The 27,482-nt window shown below is 37.6% G+C and overlaps 1 protein-coding gene across 1 annotated transcript in view; it reads right to left on the bottom strand.

The window, feature by feature from the left end:
• Positions 1-27,482, bottom strand: part of TMEM135 (transmembrane protein 135) — a 160,862-nt gene that overhangs the window by 57,508 nt on the left and 75,872 nt on the right. Inside the window, exon 6 of the mRNA XM_082278441.1 lies at positions 4,796-4,842. Within this exon, the coding sequence (XP_082134567.1) occupies positions 4,796-4,842 (47 nt within the window). The remainder of the gene's footprint in view (positions 1-4,795; positions 4,843-27,482) is intronic.

Here is a 27,482-nt window from a genome sequence, read left to right as displayed (position 1 = left end):
GCTACTAAAACAACAGTTTCACCGTGTGTTACAAATATTTATTTTACACACTGTAGGATCCCTCCTGCTTCTCCATTTCATTCTACCCCATTACTCTAGAAGAGTATTCTGGACAGTACCAGGAATTATTCAAACTGAAATAAGATGGCATGAAACCATGGTATAATCAAAACCTTTCTGCCCACAACCTTAATTACTTGCAAACTTCAATTTAAAAAAAAAAAAAATTAGAAGCATTAAAGAAAAGCGTACTTTTATTACAAGACACTTTAAGAATGGTCTCTGGGGACTGATCAAGTGACCTCTCTGCTGTCTCTTCTCCCTGAAGGGAACTGGAGTTGGCCAGACTCTGTGCATATCCAGAGGTATTTTTACCCAGACACCTCAATACTTGGCTTCTTTAGGAAAGTAGCACACTGTGAAGAAGTCCTACTCACAACACATCAGCTGACACAATGACGTCAGATCACACCACAAACTACTGGGGTTTTTGAGTAAGCGGTGAATACTCAGAGCCAGTGGAGTTCAATATCACCTAAAAATTAATTCCTTCAGATAATATCCTACAGATACAAGAACATTCCTCTCCCCAAACACACTTCTGCATCTAAGATTCTTAGGCAAAAATGGGTGGAAAGGGAACAATCCTGTTTCAACTGTGGTTGCCTATATGTGTGAATTAAATATACATATGTCAGATTTCACCATACTGTGTATACTACAGCTATCCACAAATGAATAATGCATCTTAATTTCATCGCTTCCAGTGGAGTGGAGCAGAAGCATTTTGAGAAAAAACAGAGGTCCAAGATAGGAGAAAAGTACCACAAGATGAGGATGGAAGAGAAGAAACAAAAAAATACTGCACTAAAATATGCTTCCTCTGTCTGTAAATATAACTCTGGTGCTTGTAAACCTATCATCTGCATTTCAGCTGCTTTTTTCCTAGTATATTCTTCTATTTTTTGTCCTGTCTCCTGACATGACCTTTTTTCTTTCTTCTTCAGTCACTCTCTCCTTCCTTCTTCCTACTGTCTTCCTTTCTGTATTCCTCTTCGGAATTTACCTTTCACTCTGACTCTCCTCCCATTTTATCTATTCCGGAGTAATTATTCCTGTTTTTTCCTTCTACCATTTCAGTTCTGTAACCTCACTCCTTAACACCTGAGGTTTAGCACCTTCTTTTTCTTGTCCTGTAGCAGATGCAATAGCATTTGAACAGTCCAACGGAATTTTGGGGAAACTCTAGTGATAAATATCAGGGCTGCTCAGTGAAGTTTTCAACTAGTATGAAACCTGCCTCATCATTACAGGATGATTACAGAATTTTTACAATTATTACATTGTTACAGAATTGGTTAGAAAATAATATAAGATGGAGATTATAATGAGATTCTGAAGAAAATCATGATACTAGAAAAGGAAATATTCAAATAAATCAAGAAGAACAATATATATACTTCCATAGACCAAGATTCATACATCTGTTACATCAGTATTTCCTGTAAGAGTAGGAGTGGGTAGGAAGACACCCACCCCAAGGAAGAGGTAAAATCATGTTGCAATTATGTCCCATATTGGTTTTTTTCCTCTTTTAATGGGTAACTATCAACCAGAGCACTGGCCTTCCAGAAGCAACACTAAGCAAACTCAACTTTACAGGCTGCTATTAACACAGCAACCTAGAAGATACCCTGGAAGCTGCATGATGTATAGAACATATCTCAATTCTTCCATGAAGAAAACAGTTTTGAACCTTCCAACACAAACAACTTTTTATCTCCTAGATTCAGCAAAGATCACCTTAAGCCATGTTGGTATGCAGTTACTTAAGAATGACCATGAAAGTCCATGTGAATGCTGTGGAGCATCTCTGCTTTCCACGCTGTCCCAATCAGAGCCACTGGCTCAGCGCCGATGCAGCTGCCGCGCATCATGGTACAAGCTGCGCAAGGAAAATTATTCAGCTCAAAACTACCCAGAGCAGAAATAGTAGCCAAATTTAGTTGAATCTGGAGCTGTTAGGAATGCAGTGCCAACCAGGGTTACCTATTGGTAATAGTAATCATTTTTAAGATCAGAGAACCTGATAACCCCAGATAAGGCAGTTTATATGAACTCAGAAAATTGACTACTTTGCTTTTATTCCTTGCAACATTTGACTCCCAAGCATCACTCAGACTTTCATAGTGTAGAGGTGGACTTATATTAAGTCTCTTTTCAGAAATGCTTTAAGCTTCAAATTACACCATATACATACTAGAATTTTATCTTCAATAATGAAAGAGATGATACGTGATATTGGTGACTGCTACTGCTCTCAGTACCTTGGCTGACATTTTAGTTGGGTGGAGAGGATAAAACAGCCACTCCGGAAACTGATTAAAAACAATGCAAAAGAGAATTTTCTGCTTTTCAGGTAAGAGTAAACAGTGTTTTATAGTCACTGGGAATATATTCTACAAGCCAAACAGATCTGACTTTGAATAAGGTGTTAATTCCAAAAGTATGAATGTGATTTTGTCAGTTTGATCCACTTATGATTAAGAAAAAAGCTGAAGTGATTTTGAGCCATTAAATAGGAAATGTAATTTAATGACTCTCCCAATTATTTTCTGCTTTAGATGGCAACAGAGACAGGAAGACTGCCTTCCCTGGGACTCCACATAGGATTTTTCCGAGGGCTGTCCAAAATCTTACTGAAGGGGATCAATGGTTAATTCCCATATGGGTTCAGACAGTGACCAACTCACAGTCACAGCCAGTCTAGAAAAACGGACAACTCTGAGGCCTTATTAAGTGACCTCTCTGCCATCTTTTCTCCCTGAGCAGTTGACTAGACTGTGCATACCCAGAGGTATTTTCACCCAGATCCCTCTAAACCTGGTTTCTTCAGAAAAGTAGCACACTGTGAAGAAGTCCTACTCACAATAATGATTACACCAAGAAAGGAAAAAAAACCCACCTCAGAAACCAGTCTGTGCTAATTATTTTTGACAAATTTACCTTGTCTTAGCACATTCATTGGTGTTTACAAATAGATGTTTTTCCCCAAGAATTAAACTAAACCTGATCATCTATTTTAATTCCTCTGTTAAAATACAAAGACAAAAGGAATTAGATGTTGTTGATGATTGCTCAACAGGATATTCCATCAGCCTTGGCATGGAGTCACTATTTTAGAAGAGAAAGTGGTTTGGAGCCCATTCAACTGCCAGTGTTTCTGTGTCAGGTCAGGGAAAAATACACCAAATTCGTCTGGGCTCTGTGTCAGTTCTCACCTCTAAAGAGGCTACAGGAAAGCTGGAGAGGGACTTTTTACAAGTGCATGTAGTGACAGGACAAGGTATTGGCCTCAAACTGAAAGAGGGTTGGCTTCAATTTGATATTAAGAAGAAATTCTTTACTGTGGCATACCCTGTGGTGGTGAGTCACTGGAACGGTTTCCCTGACAAGCCCCGTCTCTGGAAGTGTTCAAGGCCAGGTTGGATGGGACTTGGTGCAACCTGGTCTAGTGGAAGATGTCCCTGCTCATGACAGGGGGGTTAGAACTAGATGACCTTGAAGCTCCCTTTCAGACGAAACTATTTGAGGATTCTGTGATTTTTGCAGATCTCTCTGCAGACCTGTGATTGCAGGTTCTCTCTAAAACTAGAGAGAAAATTTTGGTTCACTACCAAAGACATAAATAGGAGACAACTAGCTTCCTCCAAGATCATACAATATTTATAGTATTGGCCAGAATTTTAGTGCTCTGAGCTCATTCGATCAGCATTCATGCAGGCAGGTGTTTAACCTGAACCTTACAAGACAAATTCTCTGAGGCTGTTATGGTTTCACTCTGGGACGTAGAAGAAAATAAAGCAAGAAGACTGCCAATGCAAGGTTCTTAATGGGTTATAAATGAAAGGAGGAATGCTTCTTCGAATGCCCTAAATTAACAGCCCTCTTCTATCCACAGACTGTTCTTGGCCAATATCCGTAAGTAATGGAATTATGAAAAACAAGCTGCAGCTCCAGAGTTTTGTAATTACCAGGGGATCATACTTGAAGAACCATAGATGGCTGCATGTCGCAGAAAATTCTAAGTCAAAGGTTTGTAGTCAAAGGTTACTTTAAAAAGCAACTTTCCAACTTGAGATATAATGAAGAAAATTTGAGAGGTCTGGTATTTAAAGGGAAACAAGATAAACGACATACATATATATTGCAAACTAAGAGAGAAACAAGTCATTAAAATGAGTGTCTCATCCATCTCCCACTACTGTGAGTTTTAAAACAGGAATACAATTCAAAGCTTGTGAAAACATGTGGAACAAGTTTATTCTAAAATCGAAAGAAGGTAGTTACACCTGCATGCATATTTTAATAATATCAAATACTTGATATTCTTAAAAAATAAATAGTATCAAATATTTGATATTATTTAAGACCACAAAATTTGATTTTCCTGTTCTCTATTTTTACCAGAAGAGAAAATGTGATCTTCCTGCCATGAGCTCTTGAAAAGAGCCATGAAAGGCAGGTTTCAGTTGTTTTTACACTGTTAGATCTCCAGGGTCATACTTAGGAGATAAAACTCCTTAAGCAATCAGTACATTCTCCAGAAGATTTGGCATTTCCCTTTTTAGCCCAATTATGTTCACAGAAGTGGGTGATGTCACAGAAGCACTCCACTCAACTCCGCTTGAGTGAAGAATATACAATATACACATGAATACCAAAAAACAGTAAACTCTAAGAAACACTGTTCTAAACAATTTTTACCACATAAATAGATATACCAGTGACATACCTGAAGAAGAACATGAACAGAGCAGCTGTGATGCAGAACAAAAGAACCTACAAGAAGGAGAAAGAGTGTTATTACATAACACACTACTACTGCATGTTCTGGATCATGAAGATTTTATAACTTTTACTATAAAACTACACTTTATTTACGTGCTTGAGAGGCCAGAATGAAAGCTTGTCTGAGTCCACCCAAAAGGATTGCCTAGTTTCTAGTGGACTTTGAGCGATTCCTGTAGAAGCTAAAAAATTGAAATACATGCCAAGGTAGTGGGACAACAGACACAGCAAATGGCACCACTTAAAAGCATCTGTAATAAAAGACCAAGTAGTAAAATAAGTATAAAACAACAGAATTTCAACAATAAAATATTAGAACTGAAATTTAAACATCATATTTTAGCAGTCTTTGCTTTAGTGATTCATTCAAATATCATATTGTTTCAGTTTAAAAGGCATGGTGTTTAAAATGTCTGCATAATCAGCTCCTTCTGCTGAACTGCTTTCCAGCCAGTTTGAGAGCAGTTAATTCTATTCCAAATCAAGAGTATCCTTTACAGTAGTTTACCTTAGTGCTAAACTCACATGGAACAATCCTATCTCGCTCTATATTATCAATGTCATCATACAAGAGTCAATGAGCAAACTCAGCAGCTCTCCAGCACGGAGAGGGGAATGTCCTTCCTTCTGCCATCTTCTCTGCTGGGGCTTAGAGCTGTTACCTCCTCCTTACCACCCGCAGAGGAACTCAGAGAAACCTGCCTTAATCCACTCCATTTTTGTTAGGTACAGCTCACAAGTGAGAAAATATTGTTTTGCTCTAGATATACTGGCCCATATTCATACCATCATTTAGGAGGCAAAATCCTTACAGAAATATTGCAAGTCTTTCAGAAAGTATTTGCACCTATTTTCAAGGGTTGAAGAAGTTTTGATCATGAGACCATACAGACATCTCATGTGAGAAGAAATGAAAGAGGTGGCAGAGGTACAAACTAGGTTATAAACCTGTAGAACAGGAGGCTGCTGTGTGTTAAAACAGATCAGAAAGAGTGACAAAAATTTGCACAGGAAATCTTTACAATGACTTTCAGAACAAAAAAAAAACTTACAAATGAAACCATTTCCCTTTTATAAATCCTCTGGCAGGTGACTTAAAACTAGGTCACACAAGACACTGTAACATCTGCTTTGTAAACTACCCATTTTTTCCTTTTCCTTCATCAGAACTATCATATTTTATTTATCTGCATCAAAAATGTGAACATCTGAAATCATTTTATATGAAATCATTAGGGCAAAGGTGTATTTAATGAGGGTAATGGTATATTTCATTTCAAACCAGCAGCAAAAGCAGACTTGTTTTTAAACACAAATTCTACTCAAAAAAATCTGCCCTAATCCTCTAAAGGTCAAAATGGATTTAATCAATCAAATAACAACCATCAATTCTCTCGAGGTTTTTCTGGAGACACAGGGAGAAGGCTTGACAGCCTGAGCAACAATGTTGGGAAGTAAGTGAGAAATGGCAAAGAACCGTTTTCTGGAGGATGGGGGGGGGGGGGGGGGTGCAGGGGACAACAAAACAAAACAAAATTTGTGAAAATATGTATGCCTTTGCATACTAAAAACACTCAGTTCACTAAATAGTATTTTTCTTGCCCTTTTTTCTTTTATTCTTTTTTTACCTTTTTTTTCCCCCAGTAAGTTTGATAATAATCTAACAAGTATTTATATGCATCATTAAGATGCCCTCAGAGCTTTCTTCTCCAGGTTAAAGCATCCCAGCTTTCTCAGCTTGGGAAAGCCAGCACTGAACACACCACTATGGATGTGTCTCAGCAGCACTGAGTAGAAGGGAAAGATCACGTTGTTCAGCCTGCTGGCAGTGGCCTCCTGTGCTGGAAGGGCCCTTTGCTGGCTCATGATTAGCTTGGTGTCCACCAGGACCCCCAATTCTTTTTTGCAAAGCTGCTTTCCAATGCCCTCAGCCTACACTGGTGACAGCAGTTGACCCAGTAACAGCAGCAGCAGCAGCAGCTCACAAATGACTTGCTGTCACAGCCAGATGAAAATCTTGGCCCAAAGAAAGGAAAAATAACAATGTTAAAACTATCAAAACTACTTGAGTCTTGTGTATTCAGGCTTTTCCTGCACATTACCCAATCCTGAGGTTATGTGCATTTTCTTTAAGCATTTCCATTATAGTCAGATTTCCTGGGGTACAAAAGGTCTCTGATTGGAGGCTGCTGGTTCTTCCATACGTCCAGAATAAAGAGGAGGACTGAAGCCTGTGATAAAGTAACACAGACCTGGTAATTAAAAGGAAAAGCACTGGAAGTACACATAATATATTTAATGAAGACGGGAGGAGGTAAATGGGCAGATCCGTGATATTAGCTGGTAGAAGCATCCAGAGTGTTGGAGCTACACTTCCAACACTGCATAGTGCTACTAGCAGCTCACAGAAGACCTAAGGCAGCTTCAACCACTGGCACATGACACTTGACTTCCAATATATTCATAAAGCCTGAAAACCATCACCTTCCTGATCAACCACTTTGCAATGAATGCGAGAGGTACAGCTACACTTGATAAAAACAAAGCAACTATTCCTAGATCCTGAACGCTGCGTGCTACAGAAAACTGAACTGCCAGCTAAAGTCTGTCTGAGGGAAGGTTTAGTGGTGAAAACCATGGAAAATTAAAAATCCAGTTTAAATAAGCCCCTTCAGTAATTAGTACTTCAGCCAATTTCTTCCAAAGTTACAAGCTATATAACTGGGATATATATATAACTAGGAACTTTGTACAGCTGGTTAAAAATTTTTACTCTTAAAATATATGATGCAGAAAACCCCAACTATTTTGCATATTTTTTTATTCCTTAAAATAAGACTTTCATCCACAGAAGAGATTACTGCTGTCTCTGTTGCTAGAGGTTATAAGCCCCCTCTCACCTTTACATTCACACACAGTTGAATAGCAGCATGGTAGTTGCATTACCTTTTATTATATCTATCTATTATATTTATATATCAGCTATTATTACCAGGGATCATGTTAGATACTCCATGGGACTTTTGACTACACAGTCCATTTTTCTAATTTACCCCTACTTCAGACATGAAGAATGATTTGTTGTACCCAAAAGCCACTCTGGTTTTTCCATACATATTAATTGGTCTAATTAAAAAAAAAAAGAGATCATCACTAACAGTAACTCCCCAAAGCTACACTTGCTTGTGGTTCCTAAATTTTATTTCAAGATGTGTTACTGCCCTTATTAAAATGCTTTCTATGGTTCTTATCACTAAGATTATCTCTTAAGCAAACTCCCTTCTAACAAACCCAAAACAAAACAAATTAAAATAATGGAACTAGTCATGCAGATTAATGTAATGCTCTTGTACTCCATGGCACAGGAAATACGTATGTATGGAGTATCTCTTTTCCACCTGCACAGTATGTAACATCCTAATCAATGAACTGTCTTTATGAAATATATTTGTTAATCTTTTCCAATAACAAAATAGCTAGTTTAAAAAGCATGCAATTTTCTGTCATTTTCTAGTCATTAAAAGGGATGGAAATCACAGCCTTTCCGAGTAATTACATAAAGATACCAGAAGTCATATAAAAGACAACAAAGACACCAAAAGCTGTATAAAGAGAACTTACATGAAAGCAGGAGCCACATCACTTTACATTCAGCCTCTTAAAATCTGATCTGATGACCACTCTTACTAATATAAATAGTTATTTTTCACCATTATTTAATGCCGCAGGCAAGAAATTACCACAGTAAACAATTACCTGATGGAATTAGTCACCACTAGCTGAGACAGCAGTTCTTACGTGACAGCTACATCGTCACCTACATGGGACTAAAAGGGAGAACTTCAGCCCAAAACCCAGGAGGTGCCAAAAGCATCAGCTATGCCTCTGAGATTGCTGCCATGAACGGCACTTACACAGTGCAAAGGAAGGCTGATACAGCCGCTTAACACTAGATGACATCAGCCATGGGTTTGGCAAGGGGTTTTCTTTTCCTGAGCACTGAACTAGTTCTCCTGCTCTCCAAACCACTTATCTATTTACTGTCCCAAGTAAGTAATAATCACTCGCATCCCTCATCACTCTTCCACCACTTCTTAGACTGATGTTCTTTTTCGGCAAGTACAGTAGATTCTCCAGAGCACAACTCTACTCCCACCAGTTAGTGAGCTAAAAAACCCCAGGAGAGGCAGATACAAAAAGCAACTCAATGCCCATGTTACATTATTGCTATAAAACTAAAGTTGTTGCCAGTATGTTAATGCCTGAGGCTTATTCAAGAGAAGACAGGAAGGTAGCTGAACTACCAGCCTGCAGGAGTTAAAAACTATTCCTTAATTTGGTAGAAAAAAATTGCAAATGACAGCTAGAACCTAAAGTCTTGTCAAACTCAGACTAGTAAAACGGTAACTTTTTCTCTGGTTACCAAGATTAATTAATGCAATGTGATTAGACTGGTTTGTGTACACTTGATGCAGTGTGGTGAGATACACCAGCCAGTATTGATCAGTATCCAACTAAATGATTTTATGGTGTCTTGTCACATCAGCATTCATAACAATAGGATTACTGATGCACATCTTTAAAACAAATGCATTACAAATAATAAAATATGCATATGTGCACTTCAGCAAAAGCTTCTGAATTTGTTACTTTTATTTAAACTTCACTATTGAATAAATGTCAAATAAAACTATACACTTCAGGTCTGTCAAATGACTTACTATAGGTGTAGTGAAAATACAGTGAAGACTGAAGGGAAAACATACTCCCAAATCCTGCAGCAGCTCCAGCCCTACTGCAACCATCCAGCTTTTTGTGTCTCTGGGTCCCTTGCTCCTTTCTCCAAGGCCAGTGCTGTCCCACAGATGGCACCTTAGAGCACCAAGCAGTGCTTTAGACAAGGCTAGGGTGTTTTCAACCATCTCTACATTTAACCACAAGCTCCTTGTTTTTCAATCCCCCAGGGAGAGAGAAGGAGCCAAGGGGGAATGCAAAGCACTCTGAGTTTCCTCAAGCACGTACAGATCTGGAATAACCAAGACTCTGAGTCCAAGATCCAACAGCTGTAACCGAACACGTGCAACCATCATCAAACACTACTGTCTGTACCTGCTGGGTTGGCACTGTCTGGTTCCTGTGAAGTCATATAATATCTCTTCTCTTTTACACACTAATCAAAAATTGTGATTTACTTTTTTTTTAATTTCCATTTAAATATCTTTATAACATCCCTTATTTTTCTATTAGGAACACTCCTCAATTCCTAAGTATTGCTGCAAGCAGCAAAAATGAGCTATTCCAATTCTCAGTGTTGCCACTGCTTATTAAAGAAGTCACGCAGTTCCTGGACAGAAATGTCATTAATGAAGTTTTTAAAATAAAGATATTTTACACTGAAAATGGGTTATTTGGTTTTGTATGAAAGCATAAGGAGTTAAGAGAAAATGGTGGTTGTCCTTCACCAAGCTCGAACTTCCAATAATCCCAAAAGACATGCCAATGGAAATCCTGAAGTGGAGCCACATCTCTCTGGTCATTTCAAGGGATGCAATGTTTTATCTTCTTTCTATAGTCAAGCCTGTCAAATCAAAACCTTTATAACACCTCTCCTTCTCTAATTGAAATGCAGCATATCTGGGGAGAACTTCATGAGCTATCAAAAGCAATGGCGAAAACTCTTGTCATACCTGTGGTCATCCACATGATTATTTTTCTAGTTGAAATTAAGTAACTTTTGAAACAACTTTTGAAGCAACATTGCTGCTGCTGTAAAATTTATAGGCTTTATGAAAATGCAGAAAACAATTTGTCAGATACTTATTGGGCACAGGGCCAGTTCAGCTACACCTACAACACTCAGCTGTTAGAGGCTCCTGATTTTTTTCTGCCAGCAAGTCTGAAGCAATCTCTGGGCTGATAAGATCAAAAGAAACACTAGTATGTGTTATTAAACAAGAGATTATATAGGTTCTTGTTAAAGCACTGTTGTTGGATCATGATTAAAAGGTTACAATTGGCAAATGCAGACAGTAACTGAGCCAAGACTGGGAGCACCTGCCAGTCCCAGAAGAACAGCAAAGAATAAAAAACACCTAAACCCTCAATTTTCTAGTTCACAAGTTCCGTGTAGATATATATACACACACGTACCTATAACTAAGCATTTCAGAATTCTTCATTTGTTTCCTAAACACTTGTCAAGTTTCTTCCCCCAATTTTCATATTCTATTAGCCACAGCAAACAGAGCTACAACATACAGTGACAGAGCCACAGAATATCCATTCTGGAAGCTTCCAAGGAGAGCCCACTGCTTTCAAGCATGCACAAGGCTTGAGAGACTGAAGCACAAAAAGCAGTTGCCACATGAAACTGCAGTTTCATTACCAACACAAGCAAAAGTTTTGTATTATACCACTGGAGTGTACTGAGTTCAATTTAAAAATCTACACTTCAAATACATATTTTAAAATCTAAGATTGGGTCACTACGATCTTCCTACAACCTGACACGTTCCTCATGATGGCTACACATCTTGCTGTGCAGGTTTGCCCATTGCTGGGCCATGCACACAGCTCAAGTTGAAACTACACAAAGCTCTTTCAGGCACCATCAGCCTATGCAGTCATCACTCCTCCTCCAGCAAATTTTTTTTGCTGATTATTCCATGTGTCTTCTGCTGGGACACAGATGCACAGAAAAACAAGTCATAGATGTGACCCACCAGAAAGCAACTATTTTCTGTTCTCAAGGACTAATAGGGGCAGGGTCAGACAGCTTAAGCCACACCCAGATCAAATCATAGCCTGATACTAACAACACAGTCAATTCAACCAGCATGATTTGAACCTTACTTCATTATAATTTAGACAAATAAACGTGAATTAGTTGTGAAGTGTTCAAATTATATTGGAAAGGCAGAATTAGTGATATACTTGAAATACCACACCGCAAATGAAAACTAACTAACATCTCTAAGTATTAAATCCATATGTAAGCTGAAATTTAAATCTGGTTACTTATCCTACAAGAGCTTTACAAATGTAGTAAATACTAAAAACCCAATAAATTTTCTTAGTAGTCTGTACAGATGTCTTGTATTAGGCTTCTGAACATAACTGCTTAGCTCACGTTACAAATATCATCCAAGATTTCATCTCCACCATGAGAATTTCTGCTTATCTGTCTCTTCTTCTTCCAGAGCTCACAATCACTGAAGAATTAGAAGGTTTAATATTACCTTAGTATCCAAAAAGGAACTGCAAGTTATTTGTCTTTAAAAGCTTACAGGTGTTGAAATAATTTTGTTGCTGTGAAGTACTTGTTTTAAAATATTATAAGCACAGCACTTTGCAAGGCAGCATCATGAAAGCCACTGTATCCAGTAATGACTCATACTGGTGAAATTTCTGAAAAGTAGCAGAATGTGATGAATTTCAGATAAGCATTAACAGCTAGTAAAGGGACAGGGTTAAAGAGGTAGAAATAAATTATCTATTTTGATAATTGGGACATAAAAAGCAGGGTTTCCCCACTATTGCAACCATTTAACTATTATGTTAAGTGGTGTATTTGATAATTGAAGTCAGTTAGATCGACAAATTTTAAAATTACTAAAAATTTTGGCATGCTCAGATTTATTGTAATTTGGCTACAACAGTCATCTTTTGTGCTCAAGAGCTTCCCGCCCCGCATGCCCATGCCCACAGCTGTCCCCTCTGTTCTGCCGGTTGAGATGGTGGGCAGGGCAAAGAAGAGGCTGAGGAAACCAATGGAGCCAGGAGAAATGCACATTAAGGAATGTGCTCAGGAACTGTGCATTTCTTTTCTTAAAAATGCTGTACAACCAGCAGACACCTAAAACAAATGCTATTTCTGTATATAAATATACAGCAGCATTTTGGTGTTTACTAAGTGAGGAAAAATATTTTTAAATTATGATCATTATTTATGTTTGTGCATAAATCCTGGCACCTTGCATATGATGTCATTTAACATGAGTATTCCTGTATCTCTCCACAATTTTGTCAGAGTTTTCATTAACATTGTGAACTACACGCATTGCTTTGCAAGTAGGAGTCCCCTTGAGAACATGAGGAGGGGCAACAGCTAAACTGATAAGCTAAAATGCCTCTCACATTTCCCCAGACAGGAGCCTCCACATTGTACAGCTGACACTGGCTGTCAGTGTAAGACACAGTCAGCTCCTCAGGGGAACAGGGCTCTCAGTAAGTAGTACTTATGTGAGCATGTTGGAAAGAGAATCAGAACTGACTGGAGGGGGCGAAAGCACAGAGTGTGTTATCTGTTGAACGGAGGAGTTCATGCTGCGATGGAATTAGTTTCCAGTGAATTTTCCTGAGAAAGTACAGATACTCTTGTGGCACGTGAAAGGAAGGACTTGAGTTCTCGCCACAGATGTCTACTCCATCCCAGTGCTGGAGGTTCCTTCTCACTCTGCATCCCCATCACTGCAGTAAGCCAGGGAAGGGGCTCAGGCTGCTGGTGACAGCTCTGCTTCAGAGAGCAACTAGTTTTGCTTTGAAGAGCCCCTCTGATGGTCCTTTTAACCACCTCCTACATGGAGACTGAGTGGAAAGAAGAGATGCTAAGCAGAAGCTATGAGAAGCACTATTATAAACCATTCTAGCTCGATTCACAGGGCCTTCCCTATCTCTTTATTAAGCTATAATATTCTTAGACCTAAGAAATAGAAGCTCAAAATTGATACAGAAATCAGTGGGAAAATAATGGTGTTTTACTGAAGTACTTAATTTTAAAAGATTACACAGCAAAGGCCCACACATCAGCAAACATCAACTCTTCCTCCGTTACAGAACTCTATTACACCTTGATTAGGATAAACGGTTTAGATTATATAATATTCCTCTTTCTCCCAGCAGTTGTAATTTTGTCTTGTTTGTTTTACTATCAATCACTTAAATGCTAGAAGATCTGTCACCCACTTCCGCACACACCACCTACAGGTTCAGGAAAAAGTCTTGGCACTAGCAGAGAATGCTACTAATAAGGCAGATTAATTTTTATTCTTTCTGCTATTGACTCCCATCACAACAGAGAAAAAAATACGATCAAAACAACATAAGCGAAGTGCAACAAGGTTAATAAAAGATTATGCCCTTTGGTCATTGTTAAATATTCTCTCAGATATTTAGAAGTAGGTATGAATGTTTATTCATGCCTAGAGGCATTACTTTTTTGCTGATCCCAAAACAGAACATAACATTTGAAAACTAAAACATCAAAATTTCCTTTATATTACATCCCTGCCATATTCTGCTCTGCACCCCCACCTCTCTCACCCTTTGCTGTTCTCTGGGAAGGTAGGATGGCTGTCTGCACACAGCTTCACCAGCTAGGAGCAGGGGAAGAAGGGCTGCCACAAAGGCTGTCCCAGACCTTCAAATTACATCCTGCACGGCATACATCATGGTGGATAAAATGCCCAATGGCAAACTGCATCCACACAGTGGTATCAGACCAGTAGGAAAAGGTGGAGAGGAGAAAAAAGGGAAGGGACAGATAATGTGGGATACCTGGTTTACCAAATCTCCTGAGTCTGCTCCTGGAGAACTTCAGAAGTACTGTGGCACTTGGTAATACTGTGATTTTTTATTTTTATAACTTTTTAAAAATATAGATGAGGACACATTCAAACAGTATCACAACCGTATACAAAACACCTCAAAGAAGGAGGTCACCTGGATAAAGAGAGTTAAAAAACTCTTGAAAAGGACATAATTAACTAAGAGCTGGTTATCGAGACCTAAACCAATTCATCTGCAAATATTATTTTCATTTTCAATTGTTACTACAAAAATTAATGAGAATCTGATTCCAGAAAATAGCTGTGCTATCCACTGAAATAACTGCAGAAAGCACCCATGTCCAAGACTATGGTGGAGTACCCTGAGAATTACCAGGAACCTGAGAAAGTCACAATAGGGAGATGAGCTGCATTTGTAACTGGTCAACCAGTTCATCAGACAGCTGGATTTAATAAGATCTTGACATTACTGCAGTATCTCCACACTCAGCTGTTTCAAATTTCTGGACACATTTCAGGAAGCTACTCAAAAATTTCAAGTTCTTCATTATTTTACGCAAATAATGAAAAATACTACATTATAGGGAACACACCTTATCTCATGTCAACTAAGGAGCTATGGATTTACCTTAAGCTCTCCTTCATCTAGACTCTCTCTATTCAGTAAGGAGAGACTCAGCAAGCACCCCTGAGTGATAAAGTAACAAGTTCAAATGAGAAACCTTCCAGCACCTCAACCTGAGAAGTCTGATCTTTCTTGCAACACTTTCTCTCACTCCTATCTTTCCCAGTCTACACCACAGAGCCATCAAGCACAGTATCACTGCTTTTTTCACATACAAAATGCATTAACTAATGGCTAAATATAGTGTTAAAGAGACCATAACACAAACAAGATGTTTAAACAAAATTTTGAACTGCTGCTAATTGTGGATTTTTTACCTGTTTCACACTTGATTTTGCTGCAGAAACACAGCTAAGATTGAGTAAAAGTACCAGGTCTACACAGAGCACACAGTACAACATGGCGTGAGTTCAACTGTTTTCTAGTATGCGTGTTCCAAATTTCAATGCAGCCCAAAATAATTATGCCATGAGAAAAACCTACATCTGAAAAATGTCTTACTCCACTAATAACTTAAAAAAAAATTTTAAACGAATTTTTGTTTACAGAAAAATTAACTAAGCTATTTAAATTATTTTTAAAAATGTAAAGGCTTATCATACATATGATTTTTACCTACAGGAGAAAAAAGATTATTTAAATACTTTTGCTAATGAAATATCTGCATTTAATACAGTTGATTACTCCTCTAAAAGTATACATCGATTATATTCTTTCCTGTAAAATTGCTCCTATACATTTGAATCTTCAAAACCATCATATTTTCAAAGTGGTATGAGATTCCCCCCACACCCCCAAATACTGCATTCAAATAATTCTCAGCACCAAATTAGTCCAAAATGTCACCAGAGTCTACCTCACCTTGGCTTGCCTGGGGAGCCACAACACAAGTACATTTAGAAGACTTGTCTTGTTTGGTTTACAGGAAAGGATGAACAACAAGTGCAAAGATTTCCTGTGACAAGTGAAAACATGAAGGAAAGCACATCATGAGGTCACTCAGTTCACTGAACTGTGTAAAATGACTCAACATGAACATCTTCAAATACAACAGCAAAGAGCTTGACTGATTTCTTGCTGCTCTCCAGAACACACCTGCTGCCCTTTTGAACTGTCTCATTAAGTATCGCTCTGAAGCACACGGACCAGCTTTAGCTAGTGAAGATTACAGGGCTCCACACATCGCTCTGTCAGGAAATAATTTAATTCTCCGTCTTCTGCACCTGTAAGTGCACCACAAATGGTGCAGAAGACCAGATGATTTGATTAAGATCCTGCTGTTAAAGGCTTTTTGATTATAGGACAGGCATTCTGAAAGCAGTACAGCAAAAGGTGAAATGCATCCATAGGTGATCATGAAATATTTGCTCCATTAAACTGACTCAAGAAACTCTGGACTTCCCAAGCCAAGGTGTGAGTAGATGAACTGCCAGCTAATGAAATAAAATGGCATTCAAAATGGGATTGTACAAAAAAAATTACTATCTAAACTTTGAAGACAGTGGATGATTATAAAGTAAATCAAACAACCCAAACCTCCTTGGGTTCAGGGATGCCCAATTGAAAACACCTTTTCATCTCTCAGCTACTCCCAGACAAGTGCTGTAAAAACAGGAATAGGAACAAATTGTGGGGCCAAAACATGCTATCTTACTTGTATTCAACAGGATAAACGAGCTATGAGAACATCTAAATGCAATGCAATACCAGAATAATCTCTTTCGAACCACAATTTTATCATTTTATCACTGAAAATAAGAGCCAAACAAAGTGTCACAACTACGATTACCACAAGGGGTTAACAAATTCAAACCCAGAAAAATGTAAACTCGAGGTAAAATTTCTTTCCTGCAAATTGCAGCAATGGAATTGAAATTAAACTGCATTTAGTTTAAATCCTATTATCACTGGAAACTCTTTTTTAAAAGTCAGCAGTTTTGGCATAATTATGTTTCTGGCCTGCTTCCTCAACAGTCTCAGAAGATTTTCCTGTGAAACAGCTTAAGTGCACATCCTACTCTGTAAAATGACAGAGTGCATAATATCAGGGTATCCATCACATATAGATGTGATTTTTTTTTCCCAATAGAGCATGTAAGAACAAATCAATCAAACAAAAGATTTTTAGCATATCTAGTGAAAGTATCCCAAAACAAAGGCCTCTTTCTGCTAACTTAATAAGAAAGACAACTGAAGTAAAAGAAGACATGTAAGGTTATCTCATCAGATTTCATTATTCCATATTTAAGGGAATGCTTCCACAAATGCTCCTGAAATCTCTGAGTAAACTGTTATATCACAATTTCTTGGGATTTCAGGTATTTTAGTAATTTCTCTGAATCCAAGGCAGGAACAAAAGGATTTCATCTTTGTTTCTTTAATAGCAGCCACAACAGCCCAGCAGTACCCAGCACCACAACCCCCAGCATTCATCTTTGCATGGCCAAAGGGATCTCTGGGGGAGGCCAAGAGGTCCTTATATTCCACCAGCCAATAACAGCTGTTCAGAGTATAAGCAGAAGCCTATAATCTTACAATTTAGAATAGGCTTATTAAAAAAGCTGAAAAAAAGAGCGAGTTTTGTTGTTGCTGTTGATATTGCCTGCCTTGCTACCTTCTAGCACTGTTACTAGTAATACTGAATTACTTTTTAGCATCAGCTGGTGGAGAGAGAAACTCTTTTGAGCTTTCAAATCACTCAGATGTATACATCACTTCCTAGTTTGCAAAAGGTATTTTAGCCTAGAGCCATCTCTTCTTTTTGGAACCCGTAAGAAAATATTTTGTGTTCCCTCCATGTGGTCCCCCTGTCACTAGGGACTAAAATTATTCCTTAGCTGGACCAGTTTCCTTTCATGCTACCCAAGTTCAGGTGGTGGTTAAATAGAAACAGCTTTGTCAACACACCACCACTAAAAGTAAAGAAATAAAATACATACAAAACATGAAAAAAGAGAAACTCAGAGAGAGAAGATCCCCAAACATGCTCAACTTCAAGGATTTTAAAAAAAAAAAAAAAAAAAAAAAACAACCAGGGTTGGGAACAGGAAGATATTTAGGGATTCAAATCTGAACCTAACGATAACCAAACTCGGTGCAGCATCCTTGCAGGCTACTCACAAATCACCAGCCTCTAAATTAAATACAGGAAAACACCATGTAACCCCCCCATACTTGTCATTATTTGCACTATTGTCACTATCTGCAAGGTATGGTTGACCTCACGTGAACCTTAATGTTCATGGACTGCAGGGAATCATTACAGAAGTGAAAACCAGGGAGACAAAAGCAGAGCGGAGTCAAGCAGGCAGCACATGCCCCAGAACAGCCAAAATTCAGACAAACAGATCAGGTTACAAGTACTCAAGCAAGTAAACACCAGTGTAAAATAGGAACCAATAGTTTCAGCTATCAAATTACAGAAAAAAAAACCCTTGTAGAAATGCAATACCAATATAGACAAAATGTTAATCTGGACAATATTTAATAGATTAATATATAAGAGATTACTCACATTATAGATATTTGGTTGAAAGTTTGGAAATAAATACAATAGTTCTGGTAAACAAAAGTGAACTATTGTGCTCACATTAGTATTTTTAAATAAACATCTTACAAATAATAATTTAAGATACTTTATTCATGCAATCAAAATTATGCTATCACATAATAACAGTGGGTATTAATGTTTTTGACACTTTAGATTACCTCCTTGGTATCCATTTCAGTCCCCACTGAGACCAAAAGGAATATTGAAAAAAAACCCTCAACATATTTAAAATAGAAGCAGGTAAGACCTGGGTATATTCTCTTTGTTGAAATGATACTGTCCATAGATACATAAAAGGATTCACACAGAGAAGAGGCACAAAGTAAAGTAAAAGCACCAGCCTTTCCAGGTTTGAAACTTTCTGGAGGGAGGATTAAAAAACAACTTCCTTCCCAGCAGGATTGGACTCTTCTCCCACAGAACAAGCAATGGAACAAGAGGAAATAGCCTTAAGCTGTAGCCAAGGGAGGTTTGTTTTAGATATTAGGAAAATATTCTTCACCTAAAGGGTTGCTAAGCATTGGAAGAGGCTGCCCAGAGAAGTGGTGGAGTCATCATCCCTGGAAGGACTTAAAAGATGAGTGGAAGTGGCAGTTGGGGAGATAGTTTAGTGGTGGACCTGCCAGTGCTGAGTTAGAGTCAATCTTAGAGGTCTTTTCCAACTTTAATCATTCTGTGATTCTTCTCCACTTTTTTGATGGCTGCATCCAATTTCTGCAGTGACCAGGGCCTGAATAACATCTAGTGTTCACCATTACAAAGATATTTGAGATGTCAGCTAAGGGGAATATAACATGCTATTATTTCAGTTCATGAGTTTGCATCTTTGAGGTATTTTCTCCTGTCATACTTGATGCACACCCATATGCTCTATCATGTTTCTGGCTTTTTTTCTGAACATCAGAACACCACTTCTTTGAGCAAAGTGCTATTTTCAGACCAAACACTGTAATTTTCCATTTCAGCTGTAGCAATGACAAAGCTTTCAAGTGGGAGACTGTTTCACAGAGTCTGGAGCAGCAGGTGAGTTCCGAACACGCCCAAGGCTGTCCTCTTGCACAGCTTACTGCGTTTGCTGCACTCACTGATGCCATTTTGGTCTTGTGTAATTCAGTTGCCTCTGTTACAAGGACAACAGAGCTTGGACAGAAGTCTGCTCATCGTGACACCAGTTCATGAAGACTCAGTAAAATACATGAACTATTCTGATTCACAGAGAAATTCTGTTCTCCCATTATGTAAGTTTTCTTCCTCTACCTACTCACGCAGGAGTAGGTTTGTTGGGTTTTTTTAGCTAGGAATATCCCCTCCTCACTTTTCTGTTCCCTACCTCCTTATCACTTGCCATAAATCAAATGCTGTTGCAGAACTATGCTATTCAGCCCCTGGAAAAAGTGAAATTGATAATCTGCATCTTTGCATGTTCCTTGAGAAATAAGCAAGCAGAGCAGTACACAACCAGAAGTTATTTATCAAATGAGATGAATCACTCAGTAGTGGGATAATAACAGCATAGCTTTTATACAAAACACTGAAGGAGGCAACAGCAAAAGGTTGACAGGCAGGCAGAAAAGGAGTTCAATTTTTGTGGAAATTATAAAAGACGATCATTTTGGTAAGCGGTTTGGTCTTTGTATAAATCGGCTACTCCCTTGCTCACGAGTGACATGAAAGATGTGTTCCCTGAAGCAAAGGGGGAAAAGGAAATAACAATGAAAACATTGATGGAGACAATATGGAAAAGTTCAGCATGCTGAGTTATTTTAAGTTTAGAAAAAATGCCAGGAATCCAGGAAAAAAAAATATTACAGGAGGGAGGCAATTTTACTTTAATCTTTTTAAATGTGTTGGAAAGAAAGTTATAATCTAAATTTATAAGGAAATATTGCAGCCAGTAAAACTGATTTAAACCCTCCAAATTGCAGACAGGATGATGACTGAGGAATTTTAAAAATATCCACAAGAATCAAAGGAAATGTCTTATTGGCTTATCTACACTTAAGTAAAACACAGGTTACCTGTGGAAGAATAATTCACTACTATGTCTCACCAAAAAAATGAAACTAAATAGAAAGAACAGTTTTACCACTGTCCCATCATCAATGGAACTGGTCAATTTTGAGCTAGTCATCAGTCTATTCACTGATACTTAGGAATAATTAAACCTGTCAGGACAAGGAAAAGGAATAAATTAGTACACCATTAAGAGTCCTTTTCAACCCTAATTACTAGCTGCCTTTTTAAAAAAAAAAAAAAATCCAACAACAAAAAACATATTAGGGGTTTTCGGTTGCTGCTTTTGTGTTCAAGAGCTTTACTTTAAACCGCAAAAACAAGAAACTAAACTGAGCCTTGTACAGGGTCCTTAGCTTGGTACCCCTGTACAAATATCCCAACATCAAAGCAATTCTCTGATTGCTTCCAGAACTTCTGGCAGTGCTTCATACTATTCCTAGAACACCTCCTTCACTACTGGGGCAATGAAATGCGTCTTCAAATGCTGACCAATACTGTACGTATTACCAAGGGAGAAGCACACATAAAAATATTGTCTGGGGGGGAAATCACAGACCCTTATTACCACTTGGCTCCTTAAAACAAAAAATCAAACTCATGACACATACATATCACATTAAAACTGAATGAGGGCCAAATACTAGCAGATTTAATGTAAGAAGCCTTTATGAATCTGACCTGAGGTCCCTATGCTTTTGAGCAGAAACAAATCCAAGACAGAAAATTAAACGACAGAAAAATTAAACAATTGAAAAATAAAAAAGAAATACTTAAGAATTAAATTCTGTTATCTTCTGGTTTCTCTTGAAAATGTGTCTTCTATTGGAAAGCTTTGATATAAAAATTAGGAGCTTTCTCAGGTCTTCCCTATAATAAGTACTGAATCTCTAGCAAAGAGCTTTTGCTTCCAATTAAAAACCAAATGTTCACACCTGAAAGGTTCTGATTAATAATTAGACAGCCTTACACAACTGGATAAACATTCCTGCATACTCTGAAAGGGTATAATTTTGCTAAATCTACAGACACTAAAGAAAAAATTGTTAAATTAAAAAAAAAACTTCTAAAGTATTTTCTCTCCCCCAAATATAGCACCATTTTTATCTGCTTGTTAGGTTACCTGAGCAGAAACTACTTTAGAATCATGTAACACATGACAGATCAGGCCTTATCTTCAAAGGTGGTGGTGGGAAAACCCAAAGGAATTTCAAACTCCTGAGATACCAACAAAGAATTTAATTATTAAGTGATTTACTACAGTATTTTGATACTATAATCTGCCTGCAATATAGAAATGGGTCAAAGAAAAATTGAAGCAACCCTGGTTCATTACTATATCTTCAAATGCTTAATGTGTATATTTTCAAATGTTTAATATAATGCCAGATAAGAATATCAGGCACAGAAACACAATTCTTTCTCTTTTTTAGAGATCTTTCATAAAATTTCTTAAGATATCCTGAGTGAATTAACAGAGCTAAATCTGAACTCCCATCTATACTGCGAAAATGACTGAATGAAGTATTCCAGCAATAAAAGCAGCTTTGTCTAAGTTTAGCTCTCCCAAAATCCCTACTTAGGGAACCTTTCACATTCAGTGCTGTGGGACTGAAGACATCTTAATAGCAGGCAGCACGAAATCATGTTATAACTCACAGACAACCTTTCCCACAGTCTTCTGATCAGATGGTGAGACCAGTCCAAAGAGTCCCCCTTCAACAGGCTGGCCCAGTTCTCGCAGTACCACTCCAGCAAAGCTTGTACTCTCTAACCACATTTCTCTGCCATAGCTCTCACTTTGGGGATGAAACTGTAGAAGCAGAAATCTTGTGGGCTCCTTCTACTTATTATAAGAAAAGACTTTGTCTTGATAGCACCTTAAAAAAAACAACTGTTGAATACTGGAGAAAACAAAAATGAGGAAGGGTGAAGATGCCAGGAGATAACTTTCAAATGCACAAACTGTTCTCTCTGTTTCAGACATAAGTACAGCATTTGAAATGCTAAACAGGTGTCACTTTTCACTCCAGAATTAGTGTAACCTCAAATTGTATTTTTTTTTTTTTTCGTAAAAACGCCTTGAGATAAGGGACCAAGGGAGGAACCTTTTCTTAGCCAGCTATTTGTGACCATGTCCATTGCTGAGCAGCACTTTAATAGTTTTAAAATCATGTACTGATATTTTAATACATGCAAAAATATTTATTAGTCAATAGAATTAAGTATCTTTATTTCTGTCTTTTGTATACAAAGTTCCCTACCTAGAACAGCATTTCCCATATTATTGACACATTAAAATAATCAAAATATTTTGTGCCTCTTGATGCCAAATGCTGTTTGTAGAAACTACATACACTGGAACTACAATAATTTATACTGGGAGAAGGAAAAATGCTCATTTAAGCCAGTTTCACAAGTACAGTTCACTGCTGGAAAATGCTTTGGAAAAATAAGACATCTCACACAGAAATTATTTCTTGATACCCACCACCTCTACCAGACCACATTGGTCACCAGCTGCTACTTTTAAATGGCTCTGTTATTCAAGACTAAACAAGAGAATGAACTTTAAGATCTTTGGTGGCTACCAAGAGCATAGAAAGAGATATTAGTCAATCTTTCCTTTCAACATTATCACTACCACTCAAATGTCCAGTGAAGGGCACTTCCTTTAAGTCTGATAAACAGCTCCAGGGTCAGATCTCATTACATAAAAGTTCTGAGTTTCAGCAACTTAAAAGAGCTTTTTAAAAAAAAAAAAAAACAACTCACATTTTATTAAACATATGTGCACATTTCCAAATGTCAGGAATTCCAAGCACTTTCCTTATGACTGGAAAATTGTACCCACTCATGGTCTCTTCACACAGTCATTTCAAAGTGAAACTGAGTTCAAGGGCATGCAGATGACACAGGGAAATTTATTTGTCTACATTTTTGTCCTGAATTTACACAAAGTCCAATGAGCTGTAATGAATGCCACAGAAAGGAGTACATTGTGTACAAAATAATCTTATTGAAAAGAAATATTTCCACATCTGCCTCTGTTCGGTTCCATCCTGCACAGACTGCAAAATGACACAGCTCAGAGCGAATTCAGACAAGTAAATTATAAATTAATGTTGAACTCTTACAGACAAGTTAACAGAGATTTAAAATCCAACATGCAAGGGAGTCAAAGCACCTGCCAGAAAGGAGCTTAGTAAAGAGCACAGTGCACCTCTCCCTTTGTTATAAACACTTCAGCAATGAACAAAAGGAGGCAGCAAGGCTGTTACTGTTAACGCAATAAAACATTTTCTTCTAATTAGGAGTGAAGCTTAGCTTCCAAACTTTAGTGAAATTCAAGAGATAAGCAAAGAGTATGATATATCCCAACAATATCATTAGTCCTAAATTTTTAGCATGAAGTTTCCAGGGCAACCTGAGCATCACCTTATATCACTGAATAGTTGCAAATACCAGAGGTTGCCAAGCCACTGGGACCCAGCTCCACCAGAACCTAAAATGCAGGAGATCATATGGGTTACCAAGACCATGTTACACTGCAGGTAACCCCATTAATTAGTTTATTATAGGAAATAAGTATATCTATTGCATGACCTATTGCAAAATAAGCAGTGGCATTTTGCCCACATAATGAAGAGAGCAAAAGCTTACTTTTCACATGTACTTGGAGGACTTCGAGTCAATCACTTACCTACCCCAAGCCTCTCAAGGAGATGTTAATACTAAACTTTTTCCCAGCCTTTTCCCAAGCTTATTCAGACAGTCAGCTGTTCAAGGCAGGCATCATCCCTTACTAAGTTCATGTAGCTCCTGATACACATTGCTGGTGCAACTGCAATTCAGGCCTCTGGTCGGTCTTTCATTACTTTGTCACATGATGGATTTCATGAAAGGCCTCGTGTGCCTCCGTTGTGAAAGGAGGGAAACTGACATTGCATAGTGAAGATGGGGAGCACCATCATTATCACCTCCGAAAATGTCAGCCTAAGCAGTTCAAATTTTAAAAAGTATATGGTATATATATAATACAATATAGTAAATAGAAGTTGGGGCTGGTAACTATTCCAGGGATTCTAAATGTAAGGCTAAAACAGTGTTCATTCCAATGAGTCTTTCAAAGCTCTGACCTAAAAAAAAAAAAGAAAATTTAAAAAGAAATAAAGAAAACCCCCTTCAAGTACATGCTTAAATTATTATTTCCCATCTAGCAAAAAGCTTAAGTCACTTGTTTGGTTAAATACTGTTAAAATCAAGGGGACCTATACACACTCTTAAATTCACTCCCTACCGAGTAAAGCACTAGAGCATGTGCTAAACATGCCTTTGGGAATTAGTGTCTCATGCTGCACACCCTCACAAATACTTAGGCACATTTTTAGTTTTGTCACCATGAATATTTCCATTGATAAACATGTCCACAGCTGTTAACAGGAAAAAGACCTGAAGCATACTAAGGAGGAAATTTATCAAACAAATTACAACCGCAATATTGCTTCTTTTTGTAAATTACAATCCCAGAGGTAAATGAGAAATTTCTCTATATGAAAAGATAAGAGTAAGGGGGTCAAAACTGTTAAGGGGAAAAATATACTACAGAAGTAAAGCAAGTTATTGCCACAGCTAACAGAAAAGTAAACTTTCTTTGCTCCGCTTCCACATCTTTTCCATACTCACAGTTCTTTAATAGGGCATGTAAATCCAAAACAGCACAGTATTTGCATTTTTAATCCCATATAATTAATGAGCACTTTTCCCTCTTACTTCAGTCAGAACCCCCATATAGGAAAATATAAGCCAATTGATGCCATATGTCTCTCTGAATTGTTATTCCAGATGTATTCCTTGTATTCCTTGGAGTCACAGAATTGAAGCTCTGTTTCCTTGAAAAATAACACATTCCTAAAAACTCACATGAAGCAATTTTGAGTATAAAGTAGTTTATTAATACGATTCCTTTTTTTGATAATGTTCATTTCCTTCAGCATTTTTTCCTGTAACCTAAGTACAAAATAAAGGAATAATTTACCTATAACATACTAAATTGTCAAGAAGAACAAATGCACTTAGCTTTAGCTTTTAGCTTGAGATTTCTCTGGCCAGAATGGCTACCTAGCACTTAGATGGGCATTTGAGAACTAATTTTTAAGTTTTCATTTCCTTTAGCACAGAAAAACTTCACCCATAGTCTGAAGCAGTGGGATTTGATCAGAATTCTTGCTTTTAAAACACTGCAATGTTTCATTATCTTTTTCTTTGGCCTTGTAACAAAGAAAGAAATAAAAATGCACCATTTTTGTGGGAATATTTGCTTAACTGAAGGTTAACTGTGCTTTAAGTACTGCAAACAGAAAATCAGAAGTGGGGAAGGGAGTTGCAGCAATAGCTTTCCCACACTGTTCTGCCAACAACCTCAACTTTGTTGGGCCATTTTCTCTAAGGGCTAGAAGTAATTAAGTTTCATTGCTAAATCAGTCTTGAGGCTGTCTTGAGCAGAAAAATCACTTATGCTTAATTGCATGTGGTGATGTGGTGAGCAGTCCATTAGGCAGACTGCAGATACCAGTTTACTTTTTGCAGCTCTGTAGGATACTTATAAATGAAAGGTCATTATTTTATCCAGGTAGTCACTTGTATAATACATATTTCCTACAGAAAACAGTGCCACTTCAAAAAAGGCTCATATTTGAGTTTTTGTTACATAGTTCTACTAAATATTATTTTGAGGGTTGTTGGGTTTAAAAACTTGAGTTTCTGAAATTCAGAAACAATAAAACTGAATATTTATTCTACCATAATAAACATATTTAATAATTACATTATAATTTTATCGATTGTAGTACATTTTAAAAAACAATATATTTTAAAAAAAACTGAACTGCCCAGCATTTTTAATATAAGAAGACGCATCTGTAACATAAATATGTATAGCTACACACACATGAACACATGCACATGGCCAGAGGAATGTTCTCCATGACCAAGAAACTCTACAGACTGTTTGCTAATCAGAACCACATATTTTTCACCTGATTCCACCAACAAAGAATTAGTTTCCATTAAATTGTAACCAACAGGAGCACATTGGTTTCATGGTTCAGAGTGGGAGAATTGTTCCAGCAGTTCATGCACCCTAACATCCCTGCTGCTGGCAGACCAGATCTTCACTTATCGCCATCACCCTGCACTGAGATATCAGTCAAGAAAGACAATATAATCCTTCCTAAGTGATTAAATATTGTAAAAACATTACAGCAAATTATCACAACGAACCCATGCAGACTGTTACTACAGAACTTTAGCAACGTTTATTTTCATTAACATCCACTATTCCTGATTCTTGAGTACCCAGAATGCTCACTCCTGAGCAGTGAGCAACAGCACTTGATCTTGCTCGTAACAATAACTTGCTTAACATTTGTAAAGGTACCTAAATATCTGAGGCTAGACTGTTGTCCTAAACATGCTGTTATTTAGGTATAGGGTTGGCTTCTCAGGGCAAATGCATAGAAGTTCTTTAAAAGAAGGAAGAACATCAAAGATTTTTAAGTTTGAAATTATTTCAGATCACTGGAGTGTAGTACCAGTCTTACAGTGTCCAAAAAAGCTAGCTGTGCTCACCCAATAAGAATCACTACCTGTCACGTGATAGAAATGTTCTAGAGTCTCTTCCCCCAGCATCAAATAATGTCACACCAGAAATACTTCATCCTGTGTTTGGTATCAGTTCCCAATCCAAGTAGTCAACCTCCCTATCAAGAGTATTTTCCCATACCTTCACGTTTTTGGAAAGAATAATAAAACCCTTAGCCTTTATAACCTGGAACTGCTTACCTTCAATACTGCCATTTGTTTTTTCTACAGAATT

The sequence above is a fragment of the Coloeus monedula genome, assembly GCF_965178545.1.
Source record: "Coloeus monedula genome assembly, chromosome: 3".
Taxonomy (NCBI): domain Eukaryota; kingdom Metazoa; phylum Chordata; class Aves; order Passeriformes; family Corvidae; genus Coloeus; species Coloeus monedula.
Note: the sequence above shows the minus strand (reverse complement) of the source record. Positions and strands in the feature narration are given on the sequence as shown.